This window comes from Phyllopteryx taeniolatus, chromosome 9 (genome assembly GCF_024500385.1).
Source record: "Phyllopteryx taeniolatus isolate TA_2022b chromosome 9, UOR_Ptae_1.2, whole genome shotgun sequence".
Classification (NCBI taxonomy): Eukaryota; Metazoa; Chordata; class Actinopteri; order Syngnathiformes; family Syngnathidae; genus Phyllopteryx; species Phyllopteryx taeniolatus.
Window position 1 is genome coordinate 1,649,905 of NC_084510.1, and position 24,519 is coordinate 1,674,423.

The following is a 24,519-nucleotide window of genomic DNA, read 5'->3' on the forward strand; positions in this document are numbered from 1 at the left end:
TGGCTATGTTGTCGATGTGTGAACACATTCCTTTACCATAGCGACCAATGTCCGAGCACTTGTTAACGAGAGAAACAAAGGTTAGCCCGAGTGAAAATAGTGTGTTGCATTCCAAATGTTATTTGGATATCCGTTTTATGCGCTGTATGCTTTGAACTGTGGGGAGATTCCCTATGTAAAGTTCTGTTGAAAAGGCCTTCGAGGATCGCGAACGGGTCACGAATCCTGAGCGTTCGCACGGTCCTCGTCTTCTTCCCGCTGTGCTCTGGAGTTGCTAACCGGACTCGCTACATGCCCGTTGTGGTTTGGGGAATGTTATTCTGAGTTTCACTGTGTAAATAGGAGGTTTGGGAAGTCACTGGTCACAAGAAACGTGTTCTATACCAAGAATCCCGTTACACGTCAGTCGAACTCTGAGCTAGAGTGCTAGCTCTTTGTGTTTGAAAAAAAAGAAAAGAAAAAGAAAACACATTCGTGGCACCCACGACGGTCGCCATGTTCGCTTTGTTAAAATCACAAGCCTCTCACTGAATGCCATTTGGTCATTTCGAGACTCAAGGCTTCGTAATTCATCTTCCTTCTTGGATAGAAGTGATGTCATCGTGACATTGCCACCTTGGTTTCTTCCTATTTGAAACTCGTCGCTTCTTTCTTGAATTAAGTTTAATTTGGTGAGGTTGCTCTTTTGAAGTTTCTTTCGTTCAAGTTGGCACTTGATTTGCACTTTGACCCGAACCAATCTGTTGCCACTTCCAACGTCAAATTTGTTTAGGGTGGTGCAATCCGTAAATACCCCTTTGTCGTTAGACAGGAAGTAGTCTATGATGCTGCTGTTACCTTTGGGGCTTATCCATGTCCACTTTCGGTTCCATTTCTTGTTAAAGAACGAATTGATAAAGTATAAGCCTTTGAGGTGGATTTCCGGGTCTGAGAAGGTGTGCATGTCGAGTGGAAGCAACCGGTTGGGCTAAATCAGGTTTATTGTACAAGCTTTTGTGTCTTAACAGCTGTTTTCATGGTCAGATTTCCTATCAGGCCCCCGCCCTGAAAATTTTGGTCACAAGCTTATAAGTTTCGCATCTGTGGGTGCACTCGTAGGTACCCTTGAGCCTGATTGGTTCACTAAGTTTTGAATTGTACAACTACTTCCTCTTGGTGTCACTTTTTGTCCCTCAGGTGGCCCTCTTGTCATTGAATCAACCGAAACCCAAAGTAATGAATGAGACAGGATTTGACGCATCAAATGGCGGTCGTAACCTTTGATGTTTACACCAGCAGCCTCCGTTAATTGTTTACCCAGGAGACATATTGTCCTGTAAACTGCAGGGGGTATTTACGAATAAGGATTTGGTCTCAGGAATGCAATTTCCCTCTTTGAAGCTGAAAGTTGAAAGAGAGATCTCTGAAGCAGGAAACACTTCTGCAGGCATCCTGCTATACTATAAAAATGTCTCTCTTCAAGTCCAAATTAAAAATACACAACACCTTGTTCAGCAAATTCTATTAAGCGTTCTCCTCTTTCGTCTCTTGATCCCATTCCGTAGGATCCAATTGATTTCTCGCCAGAGTTAAGGCCAATCCTGGCGTTAAAGTCCCATCCATCCATTTTCTGAGCCGCTTCTCCTCACTAGGGTCGCGGGCGTGCTGGAGCCTATCCCAGCTGTCATCGGGCAGGAGGCGGGGTACACCCTGAACTGGTTGCCAGCCAATCGCAGGGAAGATAGGAACAAACAACCATTCGCACTCACAGTCATGCCTACGGGCAATTTAGAGTCTCCAATTCATGCATGTTTTTGGGATGTGGGAGGAAACCGGAGCGCCCGGAGAAAACCCACGCAGGCACGGGGAGAACATGCAAACTCCACACAGGCGGGGCCGGGGATTGAACCCGGGTCCTCAGAACTGTGAGGCTGACGCTCTAACCAGTCGGCCACCGTGCCGCCGGCGTTAAAGTCACCAATGACTATTCAAAATTTGTGCTTCGATTGACTATAAGGACAAGATAAATCCACGTTGAGCGTCCCAAAAATAAGATTTCATGCGTTATGTCTTTTTTTTCTTCTTTCTTGCCACTTCTAAAGATTGTCCTTTGGTTTGACTTAAAATGTTTGTAGGAGTAAGCCTATTCTGGTCTAGCATAACCACGTCCGTTGTCCGTAAACAGCCATAATTTTTTGTTGTACTGCTATGAAGAATGAATAGGCCCTAATCTGCCACGCTGGCCCAATCCGTGTTGGCAGATTGCCCAAATTTACTCCCATAGTTTTACCTACATTTAAGCCCCTAAGCGACGACAACGCGTTGGGGATTTATATATATATATATATATATATATATATATATATATATATATCCTTCCATTTTCTGTACCGCTTATCCTCACTAGGGTCACAGCCGTGCTGGAGCCTATCCCAGCTATCTTCGGGCGAGAGGCGGGGTACACCCTGAACTGGTCGCCAGACAATCACAGGGCACATAGAAACAAACAACCATTCGCACTTACAGTCATGCCTACGGGCAATTTAGAGTCTCCAATTAATGCATGTTTTTGGGATGTGAGAGGAAACCGGAGTGCCCAGAGAAAACCCACGCAGGCACGGGGAGAACATGCAAACTCCACACAGGCAGGACCGGGATTTGAACCCCAGTCCTCAGAACTGTGAGGCAGATGTGCAAACCATATATATATATATATATATATATATATATATATATATATATTCGTGTGCATATATGCCACACACTGACAGCTGGTCTATGAGAAGAAATGCCTACTTTAAATCGGTGCGCAGTGCAAAAAAAGGTTGGGGAACACTGACCTACAGTATCTTCCACTTACAACATTATCCTTTCGTCCATTCCAAAGAAACTCAATAATTCAGCCTCTAACAAATAGCCTGGCCTCTTGGACTGTAAATCATTTCCACTGTTACTTTACAAAAGGAATATTAATGAGAGATTTTCTATCTAATGACTCTTGTGGACAGCAAATGGCCTCTTGGCCAGATAGCCTTGTGACTCTCCTTTTTTGCATTATAAAAGAATGATACCATACGTGGCCTTGTGGCCATGAACTGATGAAGCCTCCTCGGATGAAAGGCGAAATGTCTTCAAAGATCAGCAGAACATTCGATTGATTCAATGCCCTAAAAAAGTCACCATGAAAGAACAACAAAAAAAAAAAACAAGAGCATGTTGTGCTGATTTAGTTTGCTTTGCTTAAAGATGTTAGTAACATAGCAATTATTGTGTTTCAACTTTGTATTTCCTTGAGTCTGTGTCATTTCAGTGCACTGTCACAGTTGATGCAGGCCTCTTCTAAAATGGTTTTTCAGGCGGGCTGTCTCAAGTTTTATAGGCAATCCTATGCACCAGGACCAGCCCTAGCCAATGTGGCGCCCAAGGCGAGATTTTACATGGCTCCCCCCTCCAACGATTTACATAAGCTTACAAAAAAATAGAATAGCAATAGTTTTTAGCATTGTTTTTAATTTATAAAATAACATGGCACAAAACTTAAAATAGAACATTTTCTTCATTTCATTTCTGTATTGTTACTGCCAAACAAATGAAGCGAGCAACTTGCTGTTGCGACACCTGATATATTTTGATAAAGATAGAATGCCTGCATATCGAAGAAAATTCATAGGCTGTGTGAGATCTAGACAGGCGGAGCCTGGGCAGAGGAACAGAAAAGTTTGTGTATATTCGTAAGTATAAGTCATTTATCTGGGCTCCTTTCTGAAGGGGCACGGTGCGTGACTGGTTAGAACATCTGCCTTACAGTTCTGAGGACCTGGGTTCAAATCCTGCCTCGCATGTGTGGAGTTTGCATGTTCTCCCCGTGCCTGCGTGGGTTTTCTCCGGGTGATCCGGTTCCACATCCCATGCATGCATGGTAGGTTAATTGAAAACTCTAAATTGCCTGTCGGTGTGAATGTGAGCGCAAATGGTTGTTTATATGTACCCTGCAATTGGGTGGGGACCAGTTCAAGGTGTCCCCTCCCTCTCGCTGGGATAGGCACCAGCACACCCGCGACCCTAGTGAGGATAAGCGGTATGGAAAATGGATGGATGGATGTTTCTGAAGGTTGTAACATTTGTTGTTTGCTTTATAAAGAGTGGAACTTTCAGGTACATTCCACCCCACCCCCTACTCAGAAATAAGGTAGATAGTGCTGCTTTGTTTCGACAGACACTTAGTCGCACCACTTGTGAAATGATCTGTTTCCAGCACGTTGTTACTACCTGCCAGTAAAAAACAGACAACTGTCCATTTGGTTTCCAGCAAGTTGACTGGTCTTTCCTCACATAAAAGAACTCACAATTGGTTGGTAAAAGCACATTTGGCTATTTTTACCCCAAATTTAACACACCTAATGGGACAAACCAAAAGTAGCAACTTGACTTCTGTTTCTCCCATTTGCCCTCTATTTTTTTCCTTCTCCTGTGTTCTGGACAGTTTTGCCCATTTTGACGTTTCCAAAGCTCTCTGGGATCACATCAATAAATTTGCCCTCAGCAGAGGAGGGAGTATTTGCTATTAACATTTGTAACAATATTAATTGGGCATTTCTTTAAATTTGAATCTACTGAATGTTTTCCATGTTAAAACTTAGTTGTCAAGTTATTGCAAATACTGTATGTGCAGCTTCCCCACTTGAAAGAGATTGATCCAGTGATTTTACTCAATGACCAAGAAACATTTTCCTTTTGTCTCATTTTATTTTAGTATCCATTAGTTTGACAGTTGATCAAGAAGTTTCATTCCTTACATTTGTCTTTAGTAATGAGGTGCCTTAAGTGTATCAGTATATGCATTTTAATTATATTTAGCATTTTGAGAAATATCTCCAAAAATAACATGAGAAAATATGATAGTGCGAATAAGTGTAAGTTGTAAGAGAGACATTTCACAATTGTCATTGTATCAGTATTACCACATTACGGGTAATCTTTCATTGCTCAGTGACTCTCTGTCGTTTTTTCTTTACGTTTTTCTATCTCAGCAGTATTTTTTGTCAAAATGGCTGTCTGTTGTCTGTACTAGAGCAGCTCCAACTACCGGAGATAAATTCCTTGTGTGTTTTTGATGTACTTGGCAAATAAAGATGACTGACTGATTCTCAAGGTGAGGTAAATCAAAGAAGATGGCTTTTATGATGTTGCTGGTTATCCCCAAACTATCAAAACGATCCATCCATCCATTTTCTGAGCCGCTTATCCTCACAAGGGTTGCGGGAGTGGCGGAGCCTATCCCAGCTATCAATGGGCAGGAGGCGGGGTACACCCTGAACTGGTTGCCAGCCAATCGCAGGGCACAGATAAACAAACAACCATTCGCATTTACATTCACACCTCGGGGCAATTTAGAGACTTCAATTAACCTACCATGCATGTTTTTGGGATGTGGGAGGAAACAGGAGTGCACGGAGAAAATCCACGCAGGCACGGGGAGAACATGCAAACTCCACACAGGCGGGGCCGGGGATTGAACCCCAGTCCTCAGAACTGTGAGGTAGACGCTCTAACCAGTCGTCCACAGTGCCGCCTATCGAAACGATATATTTCTTTACTCTAACTGTGTGTTTGTCTTCCACTTGTACTTCCAATTCCATCACTTCAAACTTACGTTTACACTTGGGGTGCTCTCACAAATTTCCTATAGTGAAAACCATCAAAGTGAAAAACTGTCTTTTAAATAAAGACAAATCATACAAATTGGACATATGGTGGTACTTTCCAAAAATGCAGCCTTATGGGGGGCAGAAGCCAGTACAAACTGTAGGCCGGTCCCAAGCCGGATAAATGCAGATGGCTGTGTCAGGAATGGCATCCGACTTAAAACTTTGTCAAATGTTTGATGAGCGTTCATCCAAAAAAATCCATACCGGATTGGTTGTGGCCCGGGATAACAATGTCCGCCACCGGCACCGTTAACCTGCAGGTCGCCGGTGGAAATTCAGCTACTGTGGGTCGAAGACGAAGGAGAGGTGGAAAGCGGGTTCTTAGGCAGAAAAAGAAGAGGAAAGCACAGAGCCTAGAACTGAATATGGGGACTTTGAATATTGGGACTATGACAGGAAGATCTTGGGAGTTTGTTGACATGATGAGTCGAAGAAAGGTTGATATGTTGTTTGTCCAGTGTGCAGGAGAGTCGGTGGAAAGGCAGTAAGGCTAGAAGTTTAGGGGCAGGGTTCAAATAATTTTACCATGGTGTAGATGCGAAGATAAATGGAGTCGGGGTTATTTTAAAGGAAGAGTTAGTTAAGAATGTCTTGGAGGTGAAAAGAGTATCAGATTGATGAGGCTGTAACTTGAAATTGAGGGTGTTATGTATATTACGATTAGTGGCCATGTCCCACAGGTAGAATGTAACATAGAGGTGAAAGAAAAATTCTGGAAGGAGCTAGACGAAGTAGTTCTAAGCATCCCAGAGAGAGAGAGCGAGTCGTGATTGGAGCAGATTGTCAAGGACATGTTGGTGAAGGAAACGGGGGTGATGAAGAAGTGATGGGTAAATTTGGCATCCAGGAAAAAAAAACTGGAGGGACAGATGGTTGTAGACTTTGCAAAAGGGATGGAAATGGCTGTAGTGAACACTTTCTTCCAGAAAAGGCAGGAACATAGGGTGACCTACAAGAGCGGAGGTAGAACCACGCAGGTGGATTACATAATCCTCCTTCAGATTACATCTGAAGGAGGTTACTGACTGTTAGATAGTGCTAGGGTAGACTGTGGCTAGAAAGCATAGGATGGTGGTGTGTAAAATTACTCTGATGGTGGGGAAGAAGATTAAGAAGACAAAGGTAGAGCAGAGAACCTTGTGGTGGAAGCTGAGAAAGGAAGAGTGTTGTGCAGCTTTTCGAGAAGAGGTGAGACAGGCTCTCGGTGGACAGGAGGAGCTTCCAGAAGACTGGACCACTACAGCCAAGATGATCAGAGAGACAGGCAGGAGATTATTTGGCATATCTTCTTGTAGGAAAGGGGAGAAGGAGAATTGGTGGTGGAACTTCAACATACAGGAAATCATACAAGGAAAGAGGTTAGCTAAGAAGAAGTGTGACACTGAGAGGACCGAAGAGAGGAGAAAGGAAGACACTGAGATGCGACGTAGGGCAAAGATAGAGGAGGCAAAGGCCAAACAAGAGGCATATGATGACATGTATGCCAGGTTGGACAATAAAGAAGGAGAAACAGATCTCTATAGGTTGGCCAGTCAGAGGGATAGAGATGGGAAGGCTGTGCACCACGTTAGGGCGATTAAGGATCGAGATGGAAATTTGTTGACTGGTGGCAGGAGTGTGCTCGATAGATGGAAAGAATACTTTGAGGAGCTGATGAATGAGGAAATTGAGAGAGAAGTGTGGTGGCAATGATTTGTAAGGGGGAAGTTAGAAAGGCACTAATGAGGATGAATAATGGAAAGGCAGTTGGTCCTGATGACATACCTGTGGAGGTATGGAAGCATCTAGGAGAGGTGACCATGGAGTTTTTGACCAGCTTGTTCAACAGAATTTTAGCAGGTGAGAAGATGCTTGACGAATGGAGGAAAAGTGGGCTGGTGCCCATTTTTAAGAACAAGGGTGATTTGCAGAGCTGTGGGAACTATAGAGGAATAAAGTTGATGAGCCACACAATGACGTTATGGGAAAGAGTAGTGGAGGCTAGACTCAGGACAGATGTGAGTATTTTGCGAGCAACAGTATGGTTTCATGCCTCGAAAGTGTGCCACAGATTCATTATTTGCCTTAACGATGTTGATGGAAAAGTACAGAGAAGCTCAGCAGGCGCTCCATTTTGTCTTTGTAAATTTAGAGAAAGCCTATCACAGAGTACCCAGAGAGAAACTGTGGTACTGCATGCGCAAGTCTGGAGTGGCAGTGACGTATGATAGAATAGTAAAGGACATGTAAAACGTGCAAAACATTGGTGAGGTGTGCTGTAGGTGTGACAGAGGAATTTAAGGTGGAGGTGGGACTGCATCAGGGATCAGCCCTGAGCCCCTTCCTGTTTGCAGTGATGATGGATTGGCTGACAGATGAGATTAGACTTGAATGCCCATGGACTATGATATTCGCAGATGACATTGTGATCTGCAGTGAAAGCAGGGAGCAGGCGGAGGAACAGTTAGAAATCTGGAGGCATGCACTATGAAAATAAGTCAAAGTAAGTCAGAATATATGTGCATGAATGAGAGGGGTGGAGGGGGAAGAGTGAGGCTACAGGGAGGAGATAGCAAGGGTGGGAGACTTTAAATACTTGGGGTCAACAGTCCAGAGCAATGGTGAGTGTGGTAAGGAAGTGAAGTAACGGGTTCAAGCAGGTTGGAACTGGTGGAGGAAGGTGTCAGGTGTGCTATGTAACAGAAGACAGAGTCTCTGCTAGGATGAAGGGCAAAGTGTATCAAACAGGGGTGAGGCCAGCCATGATGTACTATGGATTAGAGACAGTGGCAATGAAGAGACAACAGGAAGCAGAGCTGGACGTGGCGGCAATGAAGATGTTGAGGTTCTGTCTACGAGTGACCAGGTTGGATAGGATTAGAAATGAGGTCATCAGAGGGATGGCCAAGGTTAGATGTTTTAGCGAAAAAGTTAGAGAGAGCAGACTTTGATGGTCTGGACACATCCAGAGGAGCGATAGTGAGTATATTGGGAGAACGATGATGAGGATGGAGCTGCCAGGGAAGAGGGCGAGAGGAAGACCAAAGAGAAGGTTGATGGATGTCGTGAAGGAAGACATGAGCGCAGTTGGTGTTAGAGAGGAGCATGTAAGAGATAGGCTTACATGGAAAAGGATGACACACTGTGGCGACCCCTAACGGGACAAGCTGAAAAGAAAAGAAGAAGTGGTACTCTCCAAAGATTTTGCCTGATAGCTTTAACTCATTTGATAGCTTTGGTTAAAATCTTTTTCTTGTGCTGGAGTGAAAACCCAACAATCTCAATTTACTAAACAATATTGGATTTTGTGTCATCACTGTATAAAAATGGTAATAATTATGACAAATTTTCAAAAACATGATCTCACCTAATTTGGTATTGAAATTAATGGGAATTGCCCAAAACTCAGAAAAGGTTAAAATAATTTCCACTTACCAAATTCAAATGCTCAGTAAACTGATAAATTATAAAACATCTGTGGTCCAACTGATTGTCAATCTATAAAAGGATAAGAGGGTGTTAGTGTTCTTTTAAATATACAATGTTCTTATAATTTCACAGATATCATAATAAATTTAGAAGATGCATTTCCAGTTCGTGTTATTCGTGTTACGCTGCATTGTCATGGAAAAACCGTTTGTAAAACAACCTGCTAATAGCTTGGTCTCGTTTAAATCTAGTTATGGGTCATCACTATCAACAAGGTTACAGTATATGCCCTGCTTTGTAAGCACCAATGAACACAATGGTGTTTTTTGGTGATTAAATATTAAATGTTGGAGTAACGTGTTCATGTACTCTGCACAAAACAATAATATTTCAAAACAGCATGATGTCTCAGATTAGCCTATTGAAGGTTTTGCCAGGTCATATTGCACAATAATTCTCACCAGGCGATTGAGGCTCCGAAGGTGCTCCTGTGTTACAGAGTGTCGGCATGGACCAGGTACACCACCCAATGCCAGGTGGAAGTATAGTATGAGAAACAAGCACAGATGCCAAGCCTAGAGGAGGAAAAGACAAATTGTAAGTAGAATACCAGAAGCCTATCAAAATATGATTCTGTACATTCTTCTTAGCCTATTATACCATTACTATAACACTAGGTATGCTTCTGAAATCACAAATTTTCTCAAATTACCTTTAATTATACAGTATGTAATTCATTACAGTGTGGGGGAAAATAATGTGAACCCTATGGAAATTTCTGTCTAAATTGGTCATAAAATGTGGTCTAAATGTAATCTAAATCACAAGAATAAATCGAATATGTTGAAAATGTTTAGATATTTTTAATGAAAATAACAATCATTCAGGCAGCACGGTGCATGACTGGTTATGCCGGAGCTACTTGGTCCCACAACGCGATCCACCTGCCAGCTTCGACACTACACACATGCTCCAAAAATATTTGAAATTTGTCGTCATTTAGGCCGACCTCAGCGGAATCCCCAGACGCTCAAAACGTTTTGTAGGGGCCCTACTCATGGCTGCCGTATCCCTTGGCACATTATTCAGCATATGAACCTCCACGGTTAACGGCATTAGCTTAAACACTGTTAAAAAACAGATTGGGGAACTCCAAGCTGAAATTCCTACCATCCAATGCAGCATGGAAAGACAAACCGCTAACCACCAGTACCCTTAGACGAGACAGTCAAAGGCACTATCCAGGTCCTCAATACTCACAGCGTCATAATGAACCAAACTAGACAGAGCATAAGCGAACGGCTGTCGGTGGTCCAAAAGGATTACGCTCCCACACAAATTGTTACCACATTGATGAATGACATGCTATGCAATTTTTTTTTTCCTTCAGAGACAACTGAACAATGAAGAAGAAGAAGAATCACCTTTTATTGTCATGAACATGCATGCATGCACACGAAATTTGTCGAAAGCATCTTTTCTAAAGCTCTAGCAAGCCCCATCAATACTGTCCAAGCCCACTTGGCTTTTTCTCTCGGGGGTTCCACCATTTTGTATGTCAACCCTGACTTCCGAGAAAAAGCCTTCCTTGTTACTCTCCCAATTATCGACTCTCAAAACATCTATCGCTTAAAAGACGTAATTACGGTTGGCATCTGGCAGGACGACATTTACGACTGATTCAATACTCCCGCAGTGGTCGCCTATCATGATAGCAATCCTGATCTGTATCTGGCGCCAAATTTGCATCTGTGCATCCTCACAAAAGACATTCATTACTTGTGTCCCAGTAAGCCGTTCATTTGAGATGTTGCGGATTGGATTTGTGGCCTGAAGCTCATGAAGGATGGGTCGCGGTGTAGAGGAGAAGCTACACCTCACTACCAGGTCACAACTACACGCGGAAATTTTTGGTACCAAATTGCTCGTCAACACACCAGCCCTAAGCTCAACTCTGAGTTTACGACCACCATGATAGCACAACGAGGCTCTCCCTGCCCAATCAAACCATGTGGCTCAAGATATGCCAGAGATGCCATTTTGCATATTGAGGACCTTGTCCTTTACCACCTGCCAGCCGACAATTACGAGAGCGAAATCGAGATTTCCAACTTTTTCGGACAATAAAAATTCTAAGTTGATCCTGAGATGCTTAAGCAAATTCAATTTAAAGGAACCCAGGCGATTTACATCACCCATGTAGACAACACTCTATACGCCATTAGCACTGACGCTAAAACACCTGAGCCCCCTTTCATGCACTCCTGAGCCGCAGAAGATAACATCTTATTAGCCTTGGTCAGCCTCGGTTACTGCATGACTTTTGGCATCACCTACCTGCTCTATTAAAAGACTCAAAACTTAAATCAGTGCTCAAATGCGCGGCCCAAAACTTTTCGTAGGGAAAGAATGGCTGAACCCAAACCTGACCCCATACAGACAGTGGAGGAGGTCCTCCTTGACCTAAATTGCCCCTCAGACCTCTCCACCTCCTTTTAAACAGAGACAAAGATTTAATTCTCTCGTCAAGATTAGAACCTCTACTTGGCACCTTCCCTCTCCTTGATTGATGAATTAGGTTCTACACCTGACTGTTATTCCCCCTGTGTGTTACGTTGAAGCTAGTTTTCTCTTTCCCCTTTCTTGTTTAGAACCTTGTTGAGTTTCTCCTTTTGTTTTTGTTTTGTTGTTTTGGCTGAGAACTCTACACAGTTAGTGTTTGCCCGAAGTATTGGCTTCTCCCCTGCCCCGAATTGCTGGTCTCACTGCCATCCATATCCATCCACATATACACACACTCCGCCGGCACGATGACCGACTGGTTAGCACATCTGCCTCACAGTGCTGGGGACTCGGGTTCAAATCCCGGCCCCGCCTGTGTGGTGTTTGCATGTTCTCCTCGTGGGTTTTCTCCAGGCGTGGTAGGTTGATTGAGGACTCTGCCCGTTGGTGTGAATGCAAGTGCGAATACAAGTGCGATTGGTTGTTTGTTTCTATGTATGTTTCAGTTCAGGGTGTACCCCGCCTCCCACCCGTAGATAGCTGGGATAGGCACCAGCAGCCCGCGACCCTCATGAGGGTGAGCGGTAAAGAAAATGGATGGATAACCCCCCCCCCCCCACACACACACACATATATATCCATCCATCAATTTCCTGAGCCGCTTCCCCTCACTAGGATCGCGGGCGTGCTGGAGCCTATCCCCACTATCACAGGAGGCGGGGTACACCCTGAACTGGTAGCCAGCCAATCGCAGGGCACATACAAACAAACAACCATTCGCACTCACATTCACACTTACAGGCAATTAAGAGTTGTCAATTAACCTAGCATGCATGTTTTTGGGATGTGGGAGGAAACAGGAGTGCCCGGAGAAAACCCACGCAGGCACGGGGAGAACATGCAAACTCCACACAGGCGGGGCCGGGGATTGAACCCCGACGCTCTAACCAGTCGTCCACCGTGCCGCACACACACACACACACACACACACACACACACACACACACACACATATATATATATGTGACCTACTGACAATTTAGTCTTCAATCAAACTAGCATGCAAATATATATATGTATATCTGTGTGAAGACAATGATCATGTTAAGGATTCCATTGGTGTATGAATGTGTGTGTGAATGGGTGTATGTGAGTTTCTGTAAAGCGCTTTGGGCACCATGATGTTGTAGATAAAGTGTGATACTGTATACTGTAAATGCATTCCATTTACCAATACTCACAATAATTACTAACACTGATTTAACAAGGTCTCCTCCTCGTGCTGTCATGTTACTGTGGTTTAGGGGTTTCTGTGTCTCCAAGTCTGGCTGGAGCGATTCACAGCAGAGTGTGAAACGGTTGGGATGAGAACCAACACCGCCAAATGTGAGACCATAGTCCTGAGTAGGAAAAGGGTGGAATACTCTTTCCAGCCCAGGGATGAGATCCTGCCCCAAGTGGAGAACTTCAAGTATCTTGGATTCTTCTTCACAAGTCAGGGAAAATTGGAGTGGAAGTTAAATAGGCGGATTGGTACAGCATCTGCAGTGATGCAGACTGCATTGGTCTGCCATGGTGAAGAAGGAGCTGAACTGAAAGGTGAAACTCTCGATTAACCGGTTGATCTACGTTCCTACCCACACCGATGGTCACAAGCTGTGAGTCGTGACCGAAAGAACAAGAACACGGATTCTAGCGCCCAAAATGAGTTTCGTCCGCAGAGTGTCTCCCTTAGAGAAAGGGTGAGAAGCAAGGGGCTAAAAGTAAAGTCACTGCTCCTCCCCATTGAGAGCAGCCATATGAGGTCGCTCGGGCATCTGTTTAGGATGCCTCCTGGACGTCCCCCTAGTGAGGTGTTCCGGGCACGTCCCACCGGGAGGAGGCCCCAAGGACAACCCAGGACACGCTGGATAGACTATGTCTCTCAGCTGACCTGGGATCACCTCAGGATCCCCCCGGAAGAGCTGGATAAAGTTGTTGGGGAGAAGGAAGTCTAGGCTTCCCTGCAAAAGCGGCTGCTCCCGCGACCCGACTCTGGATAGAGCGGAAGAGAATGAATGACTGAATGAAAAAATAATTAATTAGTTATGCACAGATTAATCAAAGCAAAGTACAGCAACATTAATTCTCAGAGCTCTTGGTAAGACTATCCTTTGGCGTGATCATGTGTTGTTAACCTGTAAAACACCTGGTTGCTTGAATATAATTTTTGTTGTCGTTTTTTTTACCAGTCAAAGACAACTGGGTCCCACAAATCAGTGTATTTTTAGGAAATAAAGGTGGCAGCAGTTCAGTTACAGTTGTAATACAACCAAATGCCTGCAACGTCACATATCAAGCACTCACACACCAATGTTGAATTAGCAACATGACAAGAGGCTGCTATTTTTTTGTAGAATTTTGTAAAAAAAACAAAAACAAACTAAACAAACATGGGATGAACACTTCAAACGCCTCTAATATCTCCCCCAAAGAAATCAATTCAATAATTGCATTTATTACACAAGTGCATTAGCTATTCTACTGCCCACACTGCTCTTCACACAAAATGTTTCATTTGTGCTAAGTCTAAGTCGAGTTTTTAGGGCAAATGGCACCATTTGAAACATCAAAGTAATTTTGACACATCATCTTAGAGAACCCCTCAGAATCCTATACAAGCTTATTGGTGGATATTTTTAACTGAAACTTGTCAGCCAATTGGAGTAGGGGTTCCCTGAGTTGCAGACAAAAAAGGTGGAGATATGTTAAGAGATAATGAAGTTATAATGGTTTACTGTAATTTGAAGGTGTTTTTTTTTGTTGTTTCCTAGATTATCTGTTGGCAATATAAAACAAAAACGGTCCCCAAAAAGGTAATTTTTTTCTGATACAAAAAAAAATCGTTTTTCTCCACAAACCATCATCTGATTTTCAAAACTGAAGTGGTCATTGCAATTCAGTTGTAATTATTATGGAGTGTAAAGGACGCCATATATATTATATTATATTATATTTTAAAAAAAATATTATATATTATAATGGAAGGAATATTCTTTTTCCTTTTTTCTTTTTTTTTTTGCTGTTTGCCATAATCTTTAAAATTTTTATTTTCTCACTTCCTGTTGGGCTGAAGCTTTATTTTGAAGGCATACAGAACAGGGTAACGGACGATTTCATGGTAATTCGACAACACATATCAATACATCCATCCATCCATCCAATTTCTGAGCCGCTTCTCCTCACTAGGGTCACGGGTGTGCTGTAGTCTATCCCAGCTATCATCGGGCAGGAGGCGGGGTACACCCTTAACTGGTTGCCAGCCAATCGCAGGGCACATACAAACAAACAACCATCCGCACACACATTCACACCTATGGGCAATTTAGAGTTATCAATTAACCTACCATGCATGTTTGGGGATGTGGGAGGAAACCGGAGTCCCCGGAGAAAACCCACGCAGGCGGGGCCGGGTATTGAACCCCGCTCCTCAGAACTGTGAGGCAGACGCTCTAACCAGTCACCCACCGTGCCGCCCATATCAATAAAGTTTTGTACAAGTGGAAGGATGACTCACGACGGCATAACCTACATAACCCAGTTGAAAGGGGCAACAAGGTAAATAATTATGTTTATTCAGTTATGTTTGTGAATATTTTTTTTTAATTACATTTATGACGCCTAACTTGTATGAAGCTAAATGCTAAATGTAACTCTGTATGCACTGATACCGTGTTTGTTTTATTTTTCAGCTCTTACGGTGTAAAGATGTGAGATGTCTCCTGCGCCATTAACCTACAGGGCACTGGTGGAAATTCAGCTACTGTGGGTCGAAGACAAAGGAGAGATGGAAAACCAATTCTTAGGCAGAAAGTGAAGAGGAAAGCACAGAGCCTAAAACTGAATGTGGGGACTTTGAATGTTGGGACTGACAGGAAAAGCTAGGTAGTTAGTTGAAATGATGATTCGGAGAAAGTTAAATATATTGGGCGTCCCGGAGAGCAGGTGGAAAGGGAATAAGGCTAGAAGCTTAGGGGCAGGGTTAAAATTAATTTACTATGGTGTAGATGGGAAGAGAAATGGAATCAGGGTAATTTGAAAGGAAGAGTTAACTAAGAATGTCTTGGAGGCGAAAAGACTGACAGATCAAATGACAAGGCTGAAACTTGAAATTGAGGGTGTCATATAATGTAAGTAGTGGCTATGCCCCACAGGTAGGATGTGATCTATAGGTGAAAGAGAAATTCTGGAAGGAGCTAGACGAAGTAGTTCTGAGCATCCCAGACAGAGAGAGTGATTTGTGCAGATTGTAATGAACATTGTTGGTGAAGCAAACAGTGAGGGATAAGTTCACCATCCAGGACAGGAACTTGGAGGGACAGATGGTGGGAGACTTTGCCAAAAGGATGGAAATGGCTATAGTGAACACTTTCTTCCAGAAGAGGCAGGAACATAGGGCGACCTGCAAGAGCGGAAGTAGAAGCACACAGGTGAATTACATCTTGTCCAGACGATGTAATCTGAAGGAGGTTACTGACTGTAAGGTAGTGGTAACGGAGAGTGTGGCTAGACAGCATAGGATGGTGGTGTGTAAGATGACTCTGGTGGTGGGGAGGAAGATTAGGAAGACAAAATCAGAGCAGATAACCATGTGGTGGAAGCTGAGAAAGGAAGAGTTTTGTGTGGCTTTTCAAGAGGTGAGACAGGCTCTTCGTGGACAGGAAGAGCTTTCATGAGACTGGACCACTACAGCCAAGATGATTAGAGAGACAGGCAGGAGAGTACTGTGTGTGTCTTCTGGTATAAAAGGGGAGAAGGAGACTTGCTGGTGGAACCTTGAAGTACAGGAAATCATACAAGGAAAGAGGTTAGCTAAGAAGAAGTGGGACACTGAGAGGACCGAGGAGAGGAGACAAGAATACATGGAGATGTGACAGTGATGTGCAGCAGGTTTGGGTGGTTAGGGATAGAGATTGGAATGTGTTGACCAGTGCCAGTAGTGTGCTGGATAGATGGAAAGAATACTTTGAGGTGTTGATGAATAAGGAAAATGGGAGAGAAAGAAGAGTAGAAGAGGCCAGAGTGGTGGACCAGCAGTGAGGTGTGCTGTAGGTGTAACAGAGGAGTTTAAGGTGGAGGTGGGACTGCATCAGGGCAGCATAATTAAACGTATCATCTGGTCATCCTAGGTCCATTTGTTATGTCGCGGTCGCCATTGTTGTTGTTTTGTTCCTTGTTACTGAAAGGAAATGCCGAGGAAACTCCACCCTGTGGTGTACTATCCAATACCAGCCGTAGCGACACCCCCGACTTGGAGGAGAACTGCAGGACACTTTCAAAACAGCACGCGTGGGTTGCGCTCAAGTATAAAGGCAAACTACGCGAGGGACTGCCGCAGTGACATCACCGCGGTCCGTGCGATTATAAAGAAGCCTTGAGCCCCTCCCTCTTTGCAGTTGTACTGGATAGGCTGCCAAATGAGGTTAGACTGGAATCCACAGGGACCATGATGTTCACAGATGACCTTGTGATCTGCAGTGAAAGCAAGGAGCAGGTGGAGAAACATAGAAAGGTGGAGGCCTGCACTGGAAAGGAGAGGAATGAAGATGAGCTGAAGTAAGACAATATACAGTAGGGTTAGCAACCTCAAATTCACAGTGGGCCAAAATAAAAAATTGGGACAACATCGCGGGCCAAACTCAATATTTAATGAAAAATCACTGCGACGTGCATGTTTCCCTTCTGTAGGAAGCGTTATGTAATGTAACGTTACAGTTTATCATGACAACAAACTTAAATTTTGCTTAAACACTGAATCTGAAATAAACAAACTTTAATATTATAAACACGAGAAATCAAAACATCAGTGGTATTTGTTTGTTGTTTTGTATTTAAATAGACAACATGAGCGGCATGGTAGACGACTGGTTAGAGTGTCTGCCTCACAGTTCTGAGGACCGGGGTTCAATCCCCGGCCCCGCCTGTGTGGAGTTTGCATGTTCTCCCCGTGGCTGCGTGGGTTTTCTCCGGGCTCTCCGGTTCCCTCCCGCATCCCAAAAACATGCATGGTAGGTTGATTGAAGACGCTAAATTGCCTGTAGGTGTGAATGTGAGTGTGAATGGTTGTTTGTTTATTTGTTTGCCCTGCGATTGGCTGGCAACCGGTTCAGGGTGTACCCTGCCTCCTGCCTGAAGATAGCTGGGATAGGCTCCAGCACTCCCGTGACCCTTGTGAGGATAAGCGGCTCAGAAAATGGATGGGATGGATAGATAACATGAATTCTTCTGTCCCTCTATCTTCTGTTTATCTCTCTCCAACTACTTTCTTTTTTATGTAAATCTTTTTTCTTTTCTTTTTTCTTTTTCAAAGGCCAACAACAAAACAACCCAAAAAAATAAGAATGTGCTTCAATAAAAATCCAAACTTCAAACTATTAACAGTCCCTGCCTTGGAGTTGACAAAAGGGCATTAAAAAAACATTAATTCAATTATGTTTATTCTTTGTTACAGCTATGTTGCTTCGCACACGACAAACAGGTCTGTCTTTTACTTTAGTGAACAGCTAATCTGCCTCCCGCCTGTCTTGGAAGTTAACTGTTTTCCATCTTTCGTTTGGCCATTTTTGGGAAGGGGAAGTGTAAATTTTCTCGAGGAGGCTGGTAGCATAGTCGCTAAAGACTGCAACAGAAAGGGAAGGGGCGCTCGCCGGTCTAGACTGATAGGCCAACACACTAGCAAAGCATTCTGGGATTTGTAATATTAGTGACGCATGTGCTGTATACTGGCGGGGCAGCTCTAATACACATTTGATATGGTCTTGTGGGCCAAATATAATTACATCGTGGGCCAAATTTGAGTTTGACATATATGATATACAATACAGTATGTGCAATGGGAAGTGTGATAAGGAAGTAAAGACATGGGTCCAAACAAGTTGGAACAGGTGGAGGAAGGTGTCAGGTGTATTCTGTGACAGAATAATTGTTGGATAAGATAAGAAATGAGCAAAGAGTGACCAAATAATTTCTTGTCTTTTTAGACCCCTGTGCACGGCATACGGTCACTTGCATGCATTTTAACCCCTATCCTTCTGGATCTACGAAGTTGGCCTCTGGGGATGCTGGGCCTGTTCTCCCCTCCTCCTCTTGGGTATGGTTGTGTCCATGTTGCCCTCCTGGGGGATGTCGATCCTGGGGTTGCTCTCCGTCCCCAGCTGCCGGGGTGGTGCCCGGTGGGCCCACTCCAGGGGTCTCATCCTGGTCTCTAGGCGGGGACTTGGGGGCCATGCTACTGAGCCTGTGTCCTCCACTTCCCTCTCCCTGGGGCGCGCCGCCATGGTCGTCGCCCTTCTCTCCCTCGGGCTATGTGGGGTCCCCAGCTGACTTGGGGCTTATGGTGGGTGTCAGTGCCTCCCACTTTGGTCCGGCCCACCTTCTAGCTCTGTTCTGGTCACTGTGCTATGGTTGGTTTGAGGTGGGGAGGAACTTCCCCCCTTTTCTCCGTGGTCTGCCGGCCAGTCGGGCTGTCTCTAGCTGCCACGGCTGGGTGGGGTGTGGGGTTGGGTGTTGGGGGCGATGGTCCAATTCCCTTGCCCCTCCCTTTGAGACACGTCAGGGCGCTTCAGTTGGGCTCAGGACCTACATGGGTCCTGGGGGATCGGTGGCGTCCCCCTTGTGGGTGGGGTTGGGCGGGCTCACCCTTCCTCGATGTGCCGGCTCAGCAACTCCATACACCAGTTGACTAACATGCATGTGATATGGCGTTCATTCACTAATAAATTCGATAGACACACAATAGTCTTTAATTATTTGTGCTAGGATCACTAACAACAGCACAGGTTATGCTAACATATCCACTCACAGGTTGTTACAGGTGTTCGGACACTAAAAAATAATCCCACCGCACCACTCGTCAGTTGCACTGCTTTGCTCATTTTCCCACATCCTGTCCTGCCCTTTTCTGTCCTCTGTTATCTTGTTCTCTTAGTTAGTTATTGCATGACCTCACCGGGTGTCTCCCCCCATTCCCGCCATCTACAAATGACTGTTCTAAGGTTACTTGTGTTCAAATATCTAGTCTGTCTCACTATTGTTTTGCTTTGGTTCCCACCTCTACTCCCCTTGTCCACTCTATCCCTCTGTCTGTCCCCCAAAAACATTTTCTGTCTGGCTGCATTTTCAATAAACATCAGAATAAAAATAAAAATAATAATGATAAAATAAGCAGAGGGAGTATTTAAAACTTCCCTGTTGCACAGCAAAACTGTTCCAGCACAAAGGCATACAGATCCACCATTCTGTAAAGCCAAGCAGCTGAACAGGAAAGGTTTAAAAAAAACAAAAAAAAAACAAAGATTAGAAATGACCTCATCAGGTGTTGATAGATTTAGTGAGAGAAGCCATGAGGGCAGTGGTTATGTTGGAGACTTAAAAAGATTAAAAAGAAAACTTCGGACCACCAGTAAAGCTTTTATCATTTCAATTGATGCTACATGGAATGTCTTCCATACATCACTTGTTATATATGGCTTCAGTTTTGTTCACACACATATATATATATATATATATATATATATATATATATATATATATATATATATATATATATTTATGTGTGTTGTCCTAGTAGATTGAATATTTCGAGATCAGGTTTTTTGAGGACATGAAATTCTTCACAGCTGCACAGGCATGGATATATGTGTCATTATTCTTGTGTCATGGAGAAAATTTTCCATGACTTCTCAAAGTCAACATCCTTTGACCCCTACTGAGTGCATGGACATTATGAGGGACCATATGTTAAATCCATTTCGAAGAAGTATGTGCATATGCCTTTAATGAAATCAGTGACAAATTTCTGTTCTTCTGTGTGTCTCTTTATCGTCTTTATTCTGATTGTTATAATATTTTGGCTAATGTGCCCTTGCAATTCCATTAGAAAATGAAAATAACCAGCGAGACAGAGAGAGAGAGACAGAGAGAGAGAGAGAGAGAGAGAGAGAGAGAGAGAGAGACTCACAGCCTCAGCTGCCTGCTTGAAAAGGTACATGAGAGAGGTAAAGGCCAGGAGAATAAATACAATGTTCTCCAACAACCCAGCTAAGGTCTAGTCTCAGTGGCAACGTAGCATGACTGAAACAGACCCAGCCAATGTTGAGACACAGAAATACTGCAAGAGTGTCTGGGAGATGGAGATCTCTCACAATACCAACACCCAATGGCTGGCAGACCTACAAGCAGAGCACAGCAACCTCCCAGAACAAACAGCACAGCATAACAGCGGCAGATATCAAGCAAAAGTGTCAAAGATGAAACGCTGGACAACACCAGGGCCTAACATGATTCATGCTGACTAAAGAAGCTAATTGCTCTCCGTGAACGTCTGGCAGCACAAATGAAAAAGCTGCTCTTATCTGGGACCCAGCCAGAATGGCTAACCCAAGGTCAGACAGTCAAGAACCCTCAGAAGGCAATCAAACTTCTGCCTTAACATCTCCCTCAGCACCACGTGGAAGCATTATAGCACCTAAAATGAGTCGGCATATGGGTCCTCTCTTTCCCCCAAAGACTGAAACCACAGTTGAAGTTTGAGATCTCCTGCAGGTATTCTCGCTCCTTGTCCTTAAATGCCTTCTTCATCTCTGCACATGGGTAATCGTCAAATACTGTAAAACCAGAAGGAGCAACCTGTGCAGTGCCTGGGTGGACTACAAGAAAGTCTCCGACTTGATGCCACACACAAGGATACAGGAGTGCCTAGAACTGTATAAAATCAACAGGATCCTAAGAAACTTAATAAAAAAAACTCAACAAGGCTGTGGAGGACAACTCTAGAGGCCAACTCAAAGCCAGTTGCACAGGTGAACATCAAATGTGGAATATTCCAAGGAGATCTGTTCCCGCTGCTGTTCTACATAGCCCTGAACTTCCTCAGTCAGATCATAACCAAAAGTGGTTTTGGAGAAGTTAAACAATAATCAGTCACCTCCTCTAAATGGATGACATCAAGCTGTATGCCCAGAACGAGCATGATATCGCCTCCCTGATTCACCTCACAAGGATATCCAACAATGACATGGGGATGTCATTCGTACTAGATCAGTGCCTGAGACTACCTACATCAGAGGTCGGCAACTAGCGGCACGCGGGCCATAATTGGTGTTACAGTATTTAAGCACCTGATTGGCCGCGTAACCCATGTGACATATGACAACGTCGCAAGAAATACACTGATTGGCTAACTTGTCAACAGACAATGTCACCACACAATGTATGTTTTATTGAATATACTGTTCAGTAATTATTTGCCACGTCTTCCACTTGTGGCGTTGAGGTGCATAAGCGCGCCCCACAGTGCGCGCTCCAGCTGGTGCGCTGAACTGGTTGAGCATGAGCTCCTCCCGCTCATTTAGTGTCACACTATCGCTTTGATTTTTGACACACTGTCAAAAATCAAAAACGTGTAATATGCTGCTGAAGGCGTATCATCAGCACTGAGGCATGAGCACAGTATTGCTGCAGCGGTGGACACGTCATCAAAATTGCAGCGATGATGAACATCTGTATCCGCTACAAAGGTTAATTTCACATTTGGAGTGTGACATGTTTCACCAGGCGCTTCAGCTGCCCCCTGCTCCAGTGTGTTCCACTAATATGTGTATGTGTTCACTGTGATGGGTAAAATGCAGAGAACAAATTTCGTGTGCATGCATGCATGTTCATGACAATAAAAGGTGATTCTTCTTCTTCTTCTTCCAGGTGGATTTCAATGGCATTCGCGTTACGCAGCAAAACTCCACATTGCGGGAATTCCAACCCTCCTGCAGACGTCAATGAGCCATGACTCTCAAACTGTTACTCGCAAACTAGCCGGGTACACACAGGGGTTGGTGGCAGAAGTCATTGTGGGAGAATCCGCACACCTTGAGGGTGGGCAGGTCAAGCATGTAAATAAGACGAACAGAAAAATGTGAGCAATGAAGCATCATTTTCCCAGCAAAGACAAATCAGACTCCCAGAAGAGAAAGAAGGGAGAGAGAAAGAAGGGTAAGAGCAGGCTGCTAAAAACAAAAAAGGATAGTTTGGTGTGAGGGTGTGTTTGGCACAGAGCAGACAACATTGGCCTCTGCTGCTGCTGCTGTTTGCTTTGAATTCTTTCTCTCGTTGCTCTCTCCTTTGTTTTCAGACTGAGTCTGTTCAATCCTCGATATAACTATTCCTCCTCAATGTCATGTGGTAAAAGGTCCGGACATACAGGGGGACACAGTAGCTCTGTGAATAAGCAGCTAGCATACAGAGTGCTGCTGTGTTTGCTGAGGTGAAGCAAATGAAGGAAGGGAGTGGTGAATCAGATCATTCATCCATTCTCTGTACCGCTTACCCTCAGTAGAGTCGTGGTTGTGCTGGAGCCTATCCCAGCTGACTTTGGGTGAGAGGTGGTGTAGATCCTCAACTGGTCGCCAACCAATCGCAGGCCACATATAGACAAACAACCATTCAGACTCACATTCACACCTACTGACAAGTTGTCAATCTGTAAGGCAGGTATACTAATCAATAACTTATTTAATGATTGTTTCACAGCGGTTACTTTCAACAGAATAAATAAACTTCCACGCACATCCCACCCAGAAGCCACATCAAAAACTTTCTCGCTCTCCCTCTGAATCTGAAACACCGGTGTGAAATTTAAATACAGCAGCAACAAAAATAAGAATTGGACACAAGAAGAAACTTCAACCCAAAAATGAATTAACACATCCAAGCATCCCCACAACCTCTAAGGTGGAAGCTACATAGACTGTTATTAACCATTAACCTACACATTTTGAATTATCCTTATAGTGAGCAGGTGGCGAAACATAGAAAGGTGGAGGCATGCACTGGAAAGGAGAGGAATGAAGAAGTAAGACAATATACAGTATGTGCATGAATGAGAGGGGTGGAAGGGGACGAGTGAGGCTAAATGGAGAAGCGATAGTGAGGGTGGAGGACTTAAAATACTTAAGGTCAACAGTCCAGAGCAATGGGAAGTGTGATAAGCAAGTAAAGACATGGGTCCAAACACGTTGGAACAGGTGGAGGAAGGTGTCAGGTGTATTCTGTGACAGATGAATTGTTGGATCGGATTATAAATGAGCAAAGAGTGACCAAATCATTTCTTGTCTTTTCAGACCCCTGTGCACGCCATAGGGTCACTTGGATGCATTTTAACTCCTATCCTTCTGGATCTGCGAGGTTGGCCTATGGGGATGCTGGACGTCTACCCCCCTCCTCCTCTTGGGTATGGTTGTGTCCATGTTGCCCTCCTGGGGGATGCTGATTCTGGGGCTGCTCTCCGTCTCCGGGTGCCGGGGTGGTGCCCGTTGGCCACACTCTCGTCCTGGTCTCCGGGTGGGGACTTGAGGGCCGTGCTACTGGGGACTTGAGGGCCGTGCTACTGCGTCCCGGGCCTGTGCTCTCCTCTTCCCTCATGGTGTGCCACCATGGTCGTCGCCCTTCTGTCCTTCAGGCTGTGTGGGGTCCCCAGCTGACTTGGGGCTCATGGTGGGTGTCGGCGCCTCCCGCCTTGGGACTCTGGCTCTGTTCTGGTCACTGGGCTATGGTTGGTTTGGGGGGAGGGGGGTCGGAATTAGCCCGAGGGTGGGGAGGGGCTTCCCCCCTTTTCTCTGTGGTCTGCCGGCCTGTCGGGCCGGGCCGGACCCGCAGGAGTCTAGCCTCTTACTTCACTGGCACATCTGTGCTGGTTTCCGGTCCGGTCTGCATTTTCAATAAACATCAGAAAAAAATAAAAATAAATAAAAAAACAAGCAGAGGGAGTATTTAAAACTTCCCTGTTGCACAGCAAAACTGTTCCAGCACAAAGGCATACAGATCCACCATTCTGCAAAGCCAATTAGAATGGCAAAGCCAAGCAGCAGTTCTCTTGGTGAGTTATAACATG

The 24,519-nt window shown here is 44.4% G+C and overlaps 1 protein-coding gene across 4 annotated transcripts in view; it reads right to left on the reverse strand.

Moving 5' to 3' along the window:
- LOC133484108 (uncharacterized) overlaps nucleotides 1-24,519 on the reverse strand; it is a 68,105-nt gene that overhangs the window by 34,837 nt on the left and 8,749 nt on the right. For 3 of the 4 annotated variants that reach the window (XM_061786228.1, XM_061786230.1, XM_061786229.1), the window contains exons 2-3: nucleotides 9,557-9,670; nucleotides 9,102-9,164 (exon numbers count right to left, since the gene is read on the reverse strand). In XM_061786228.1, the coding sequence (XP_061642212.1) occupies nucleotides 9,102-9,164; nucleotides 9,557-9,670 (177 nt within the window). The remainder of the gene's footprint in view (nucleotides 1-9,101; nucleotides 9,165-9,556; nucleotides 9,671-24,519) is intronic. The other variant, XM_061786231.1, reaches the window with a different exon arrangement.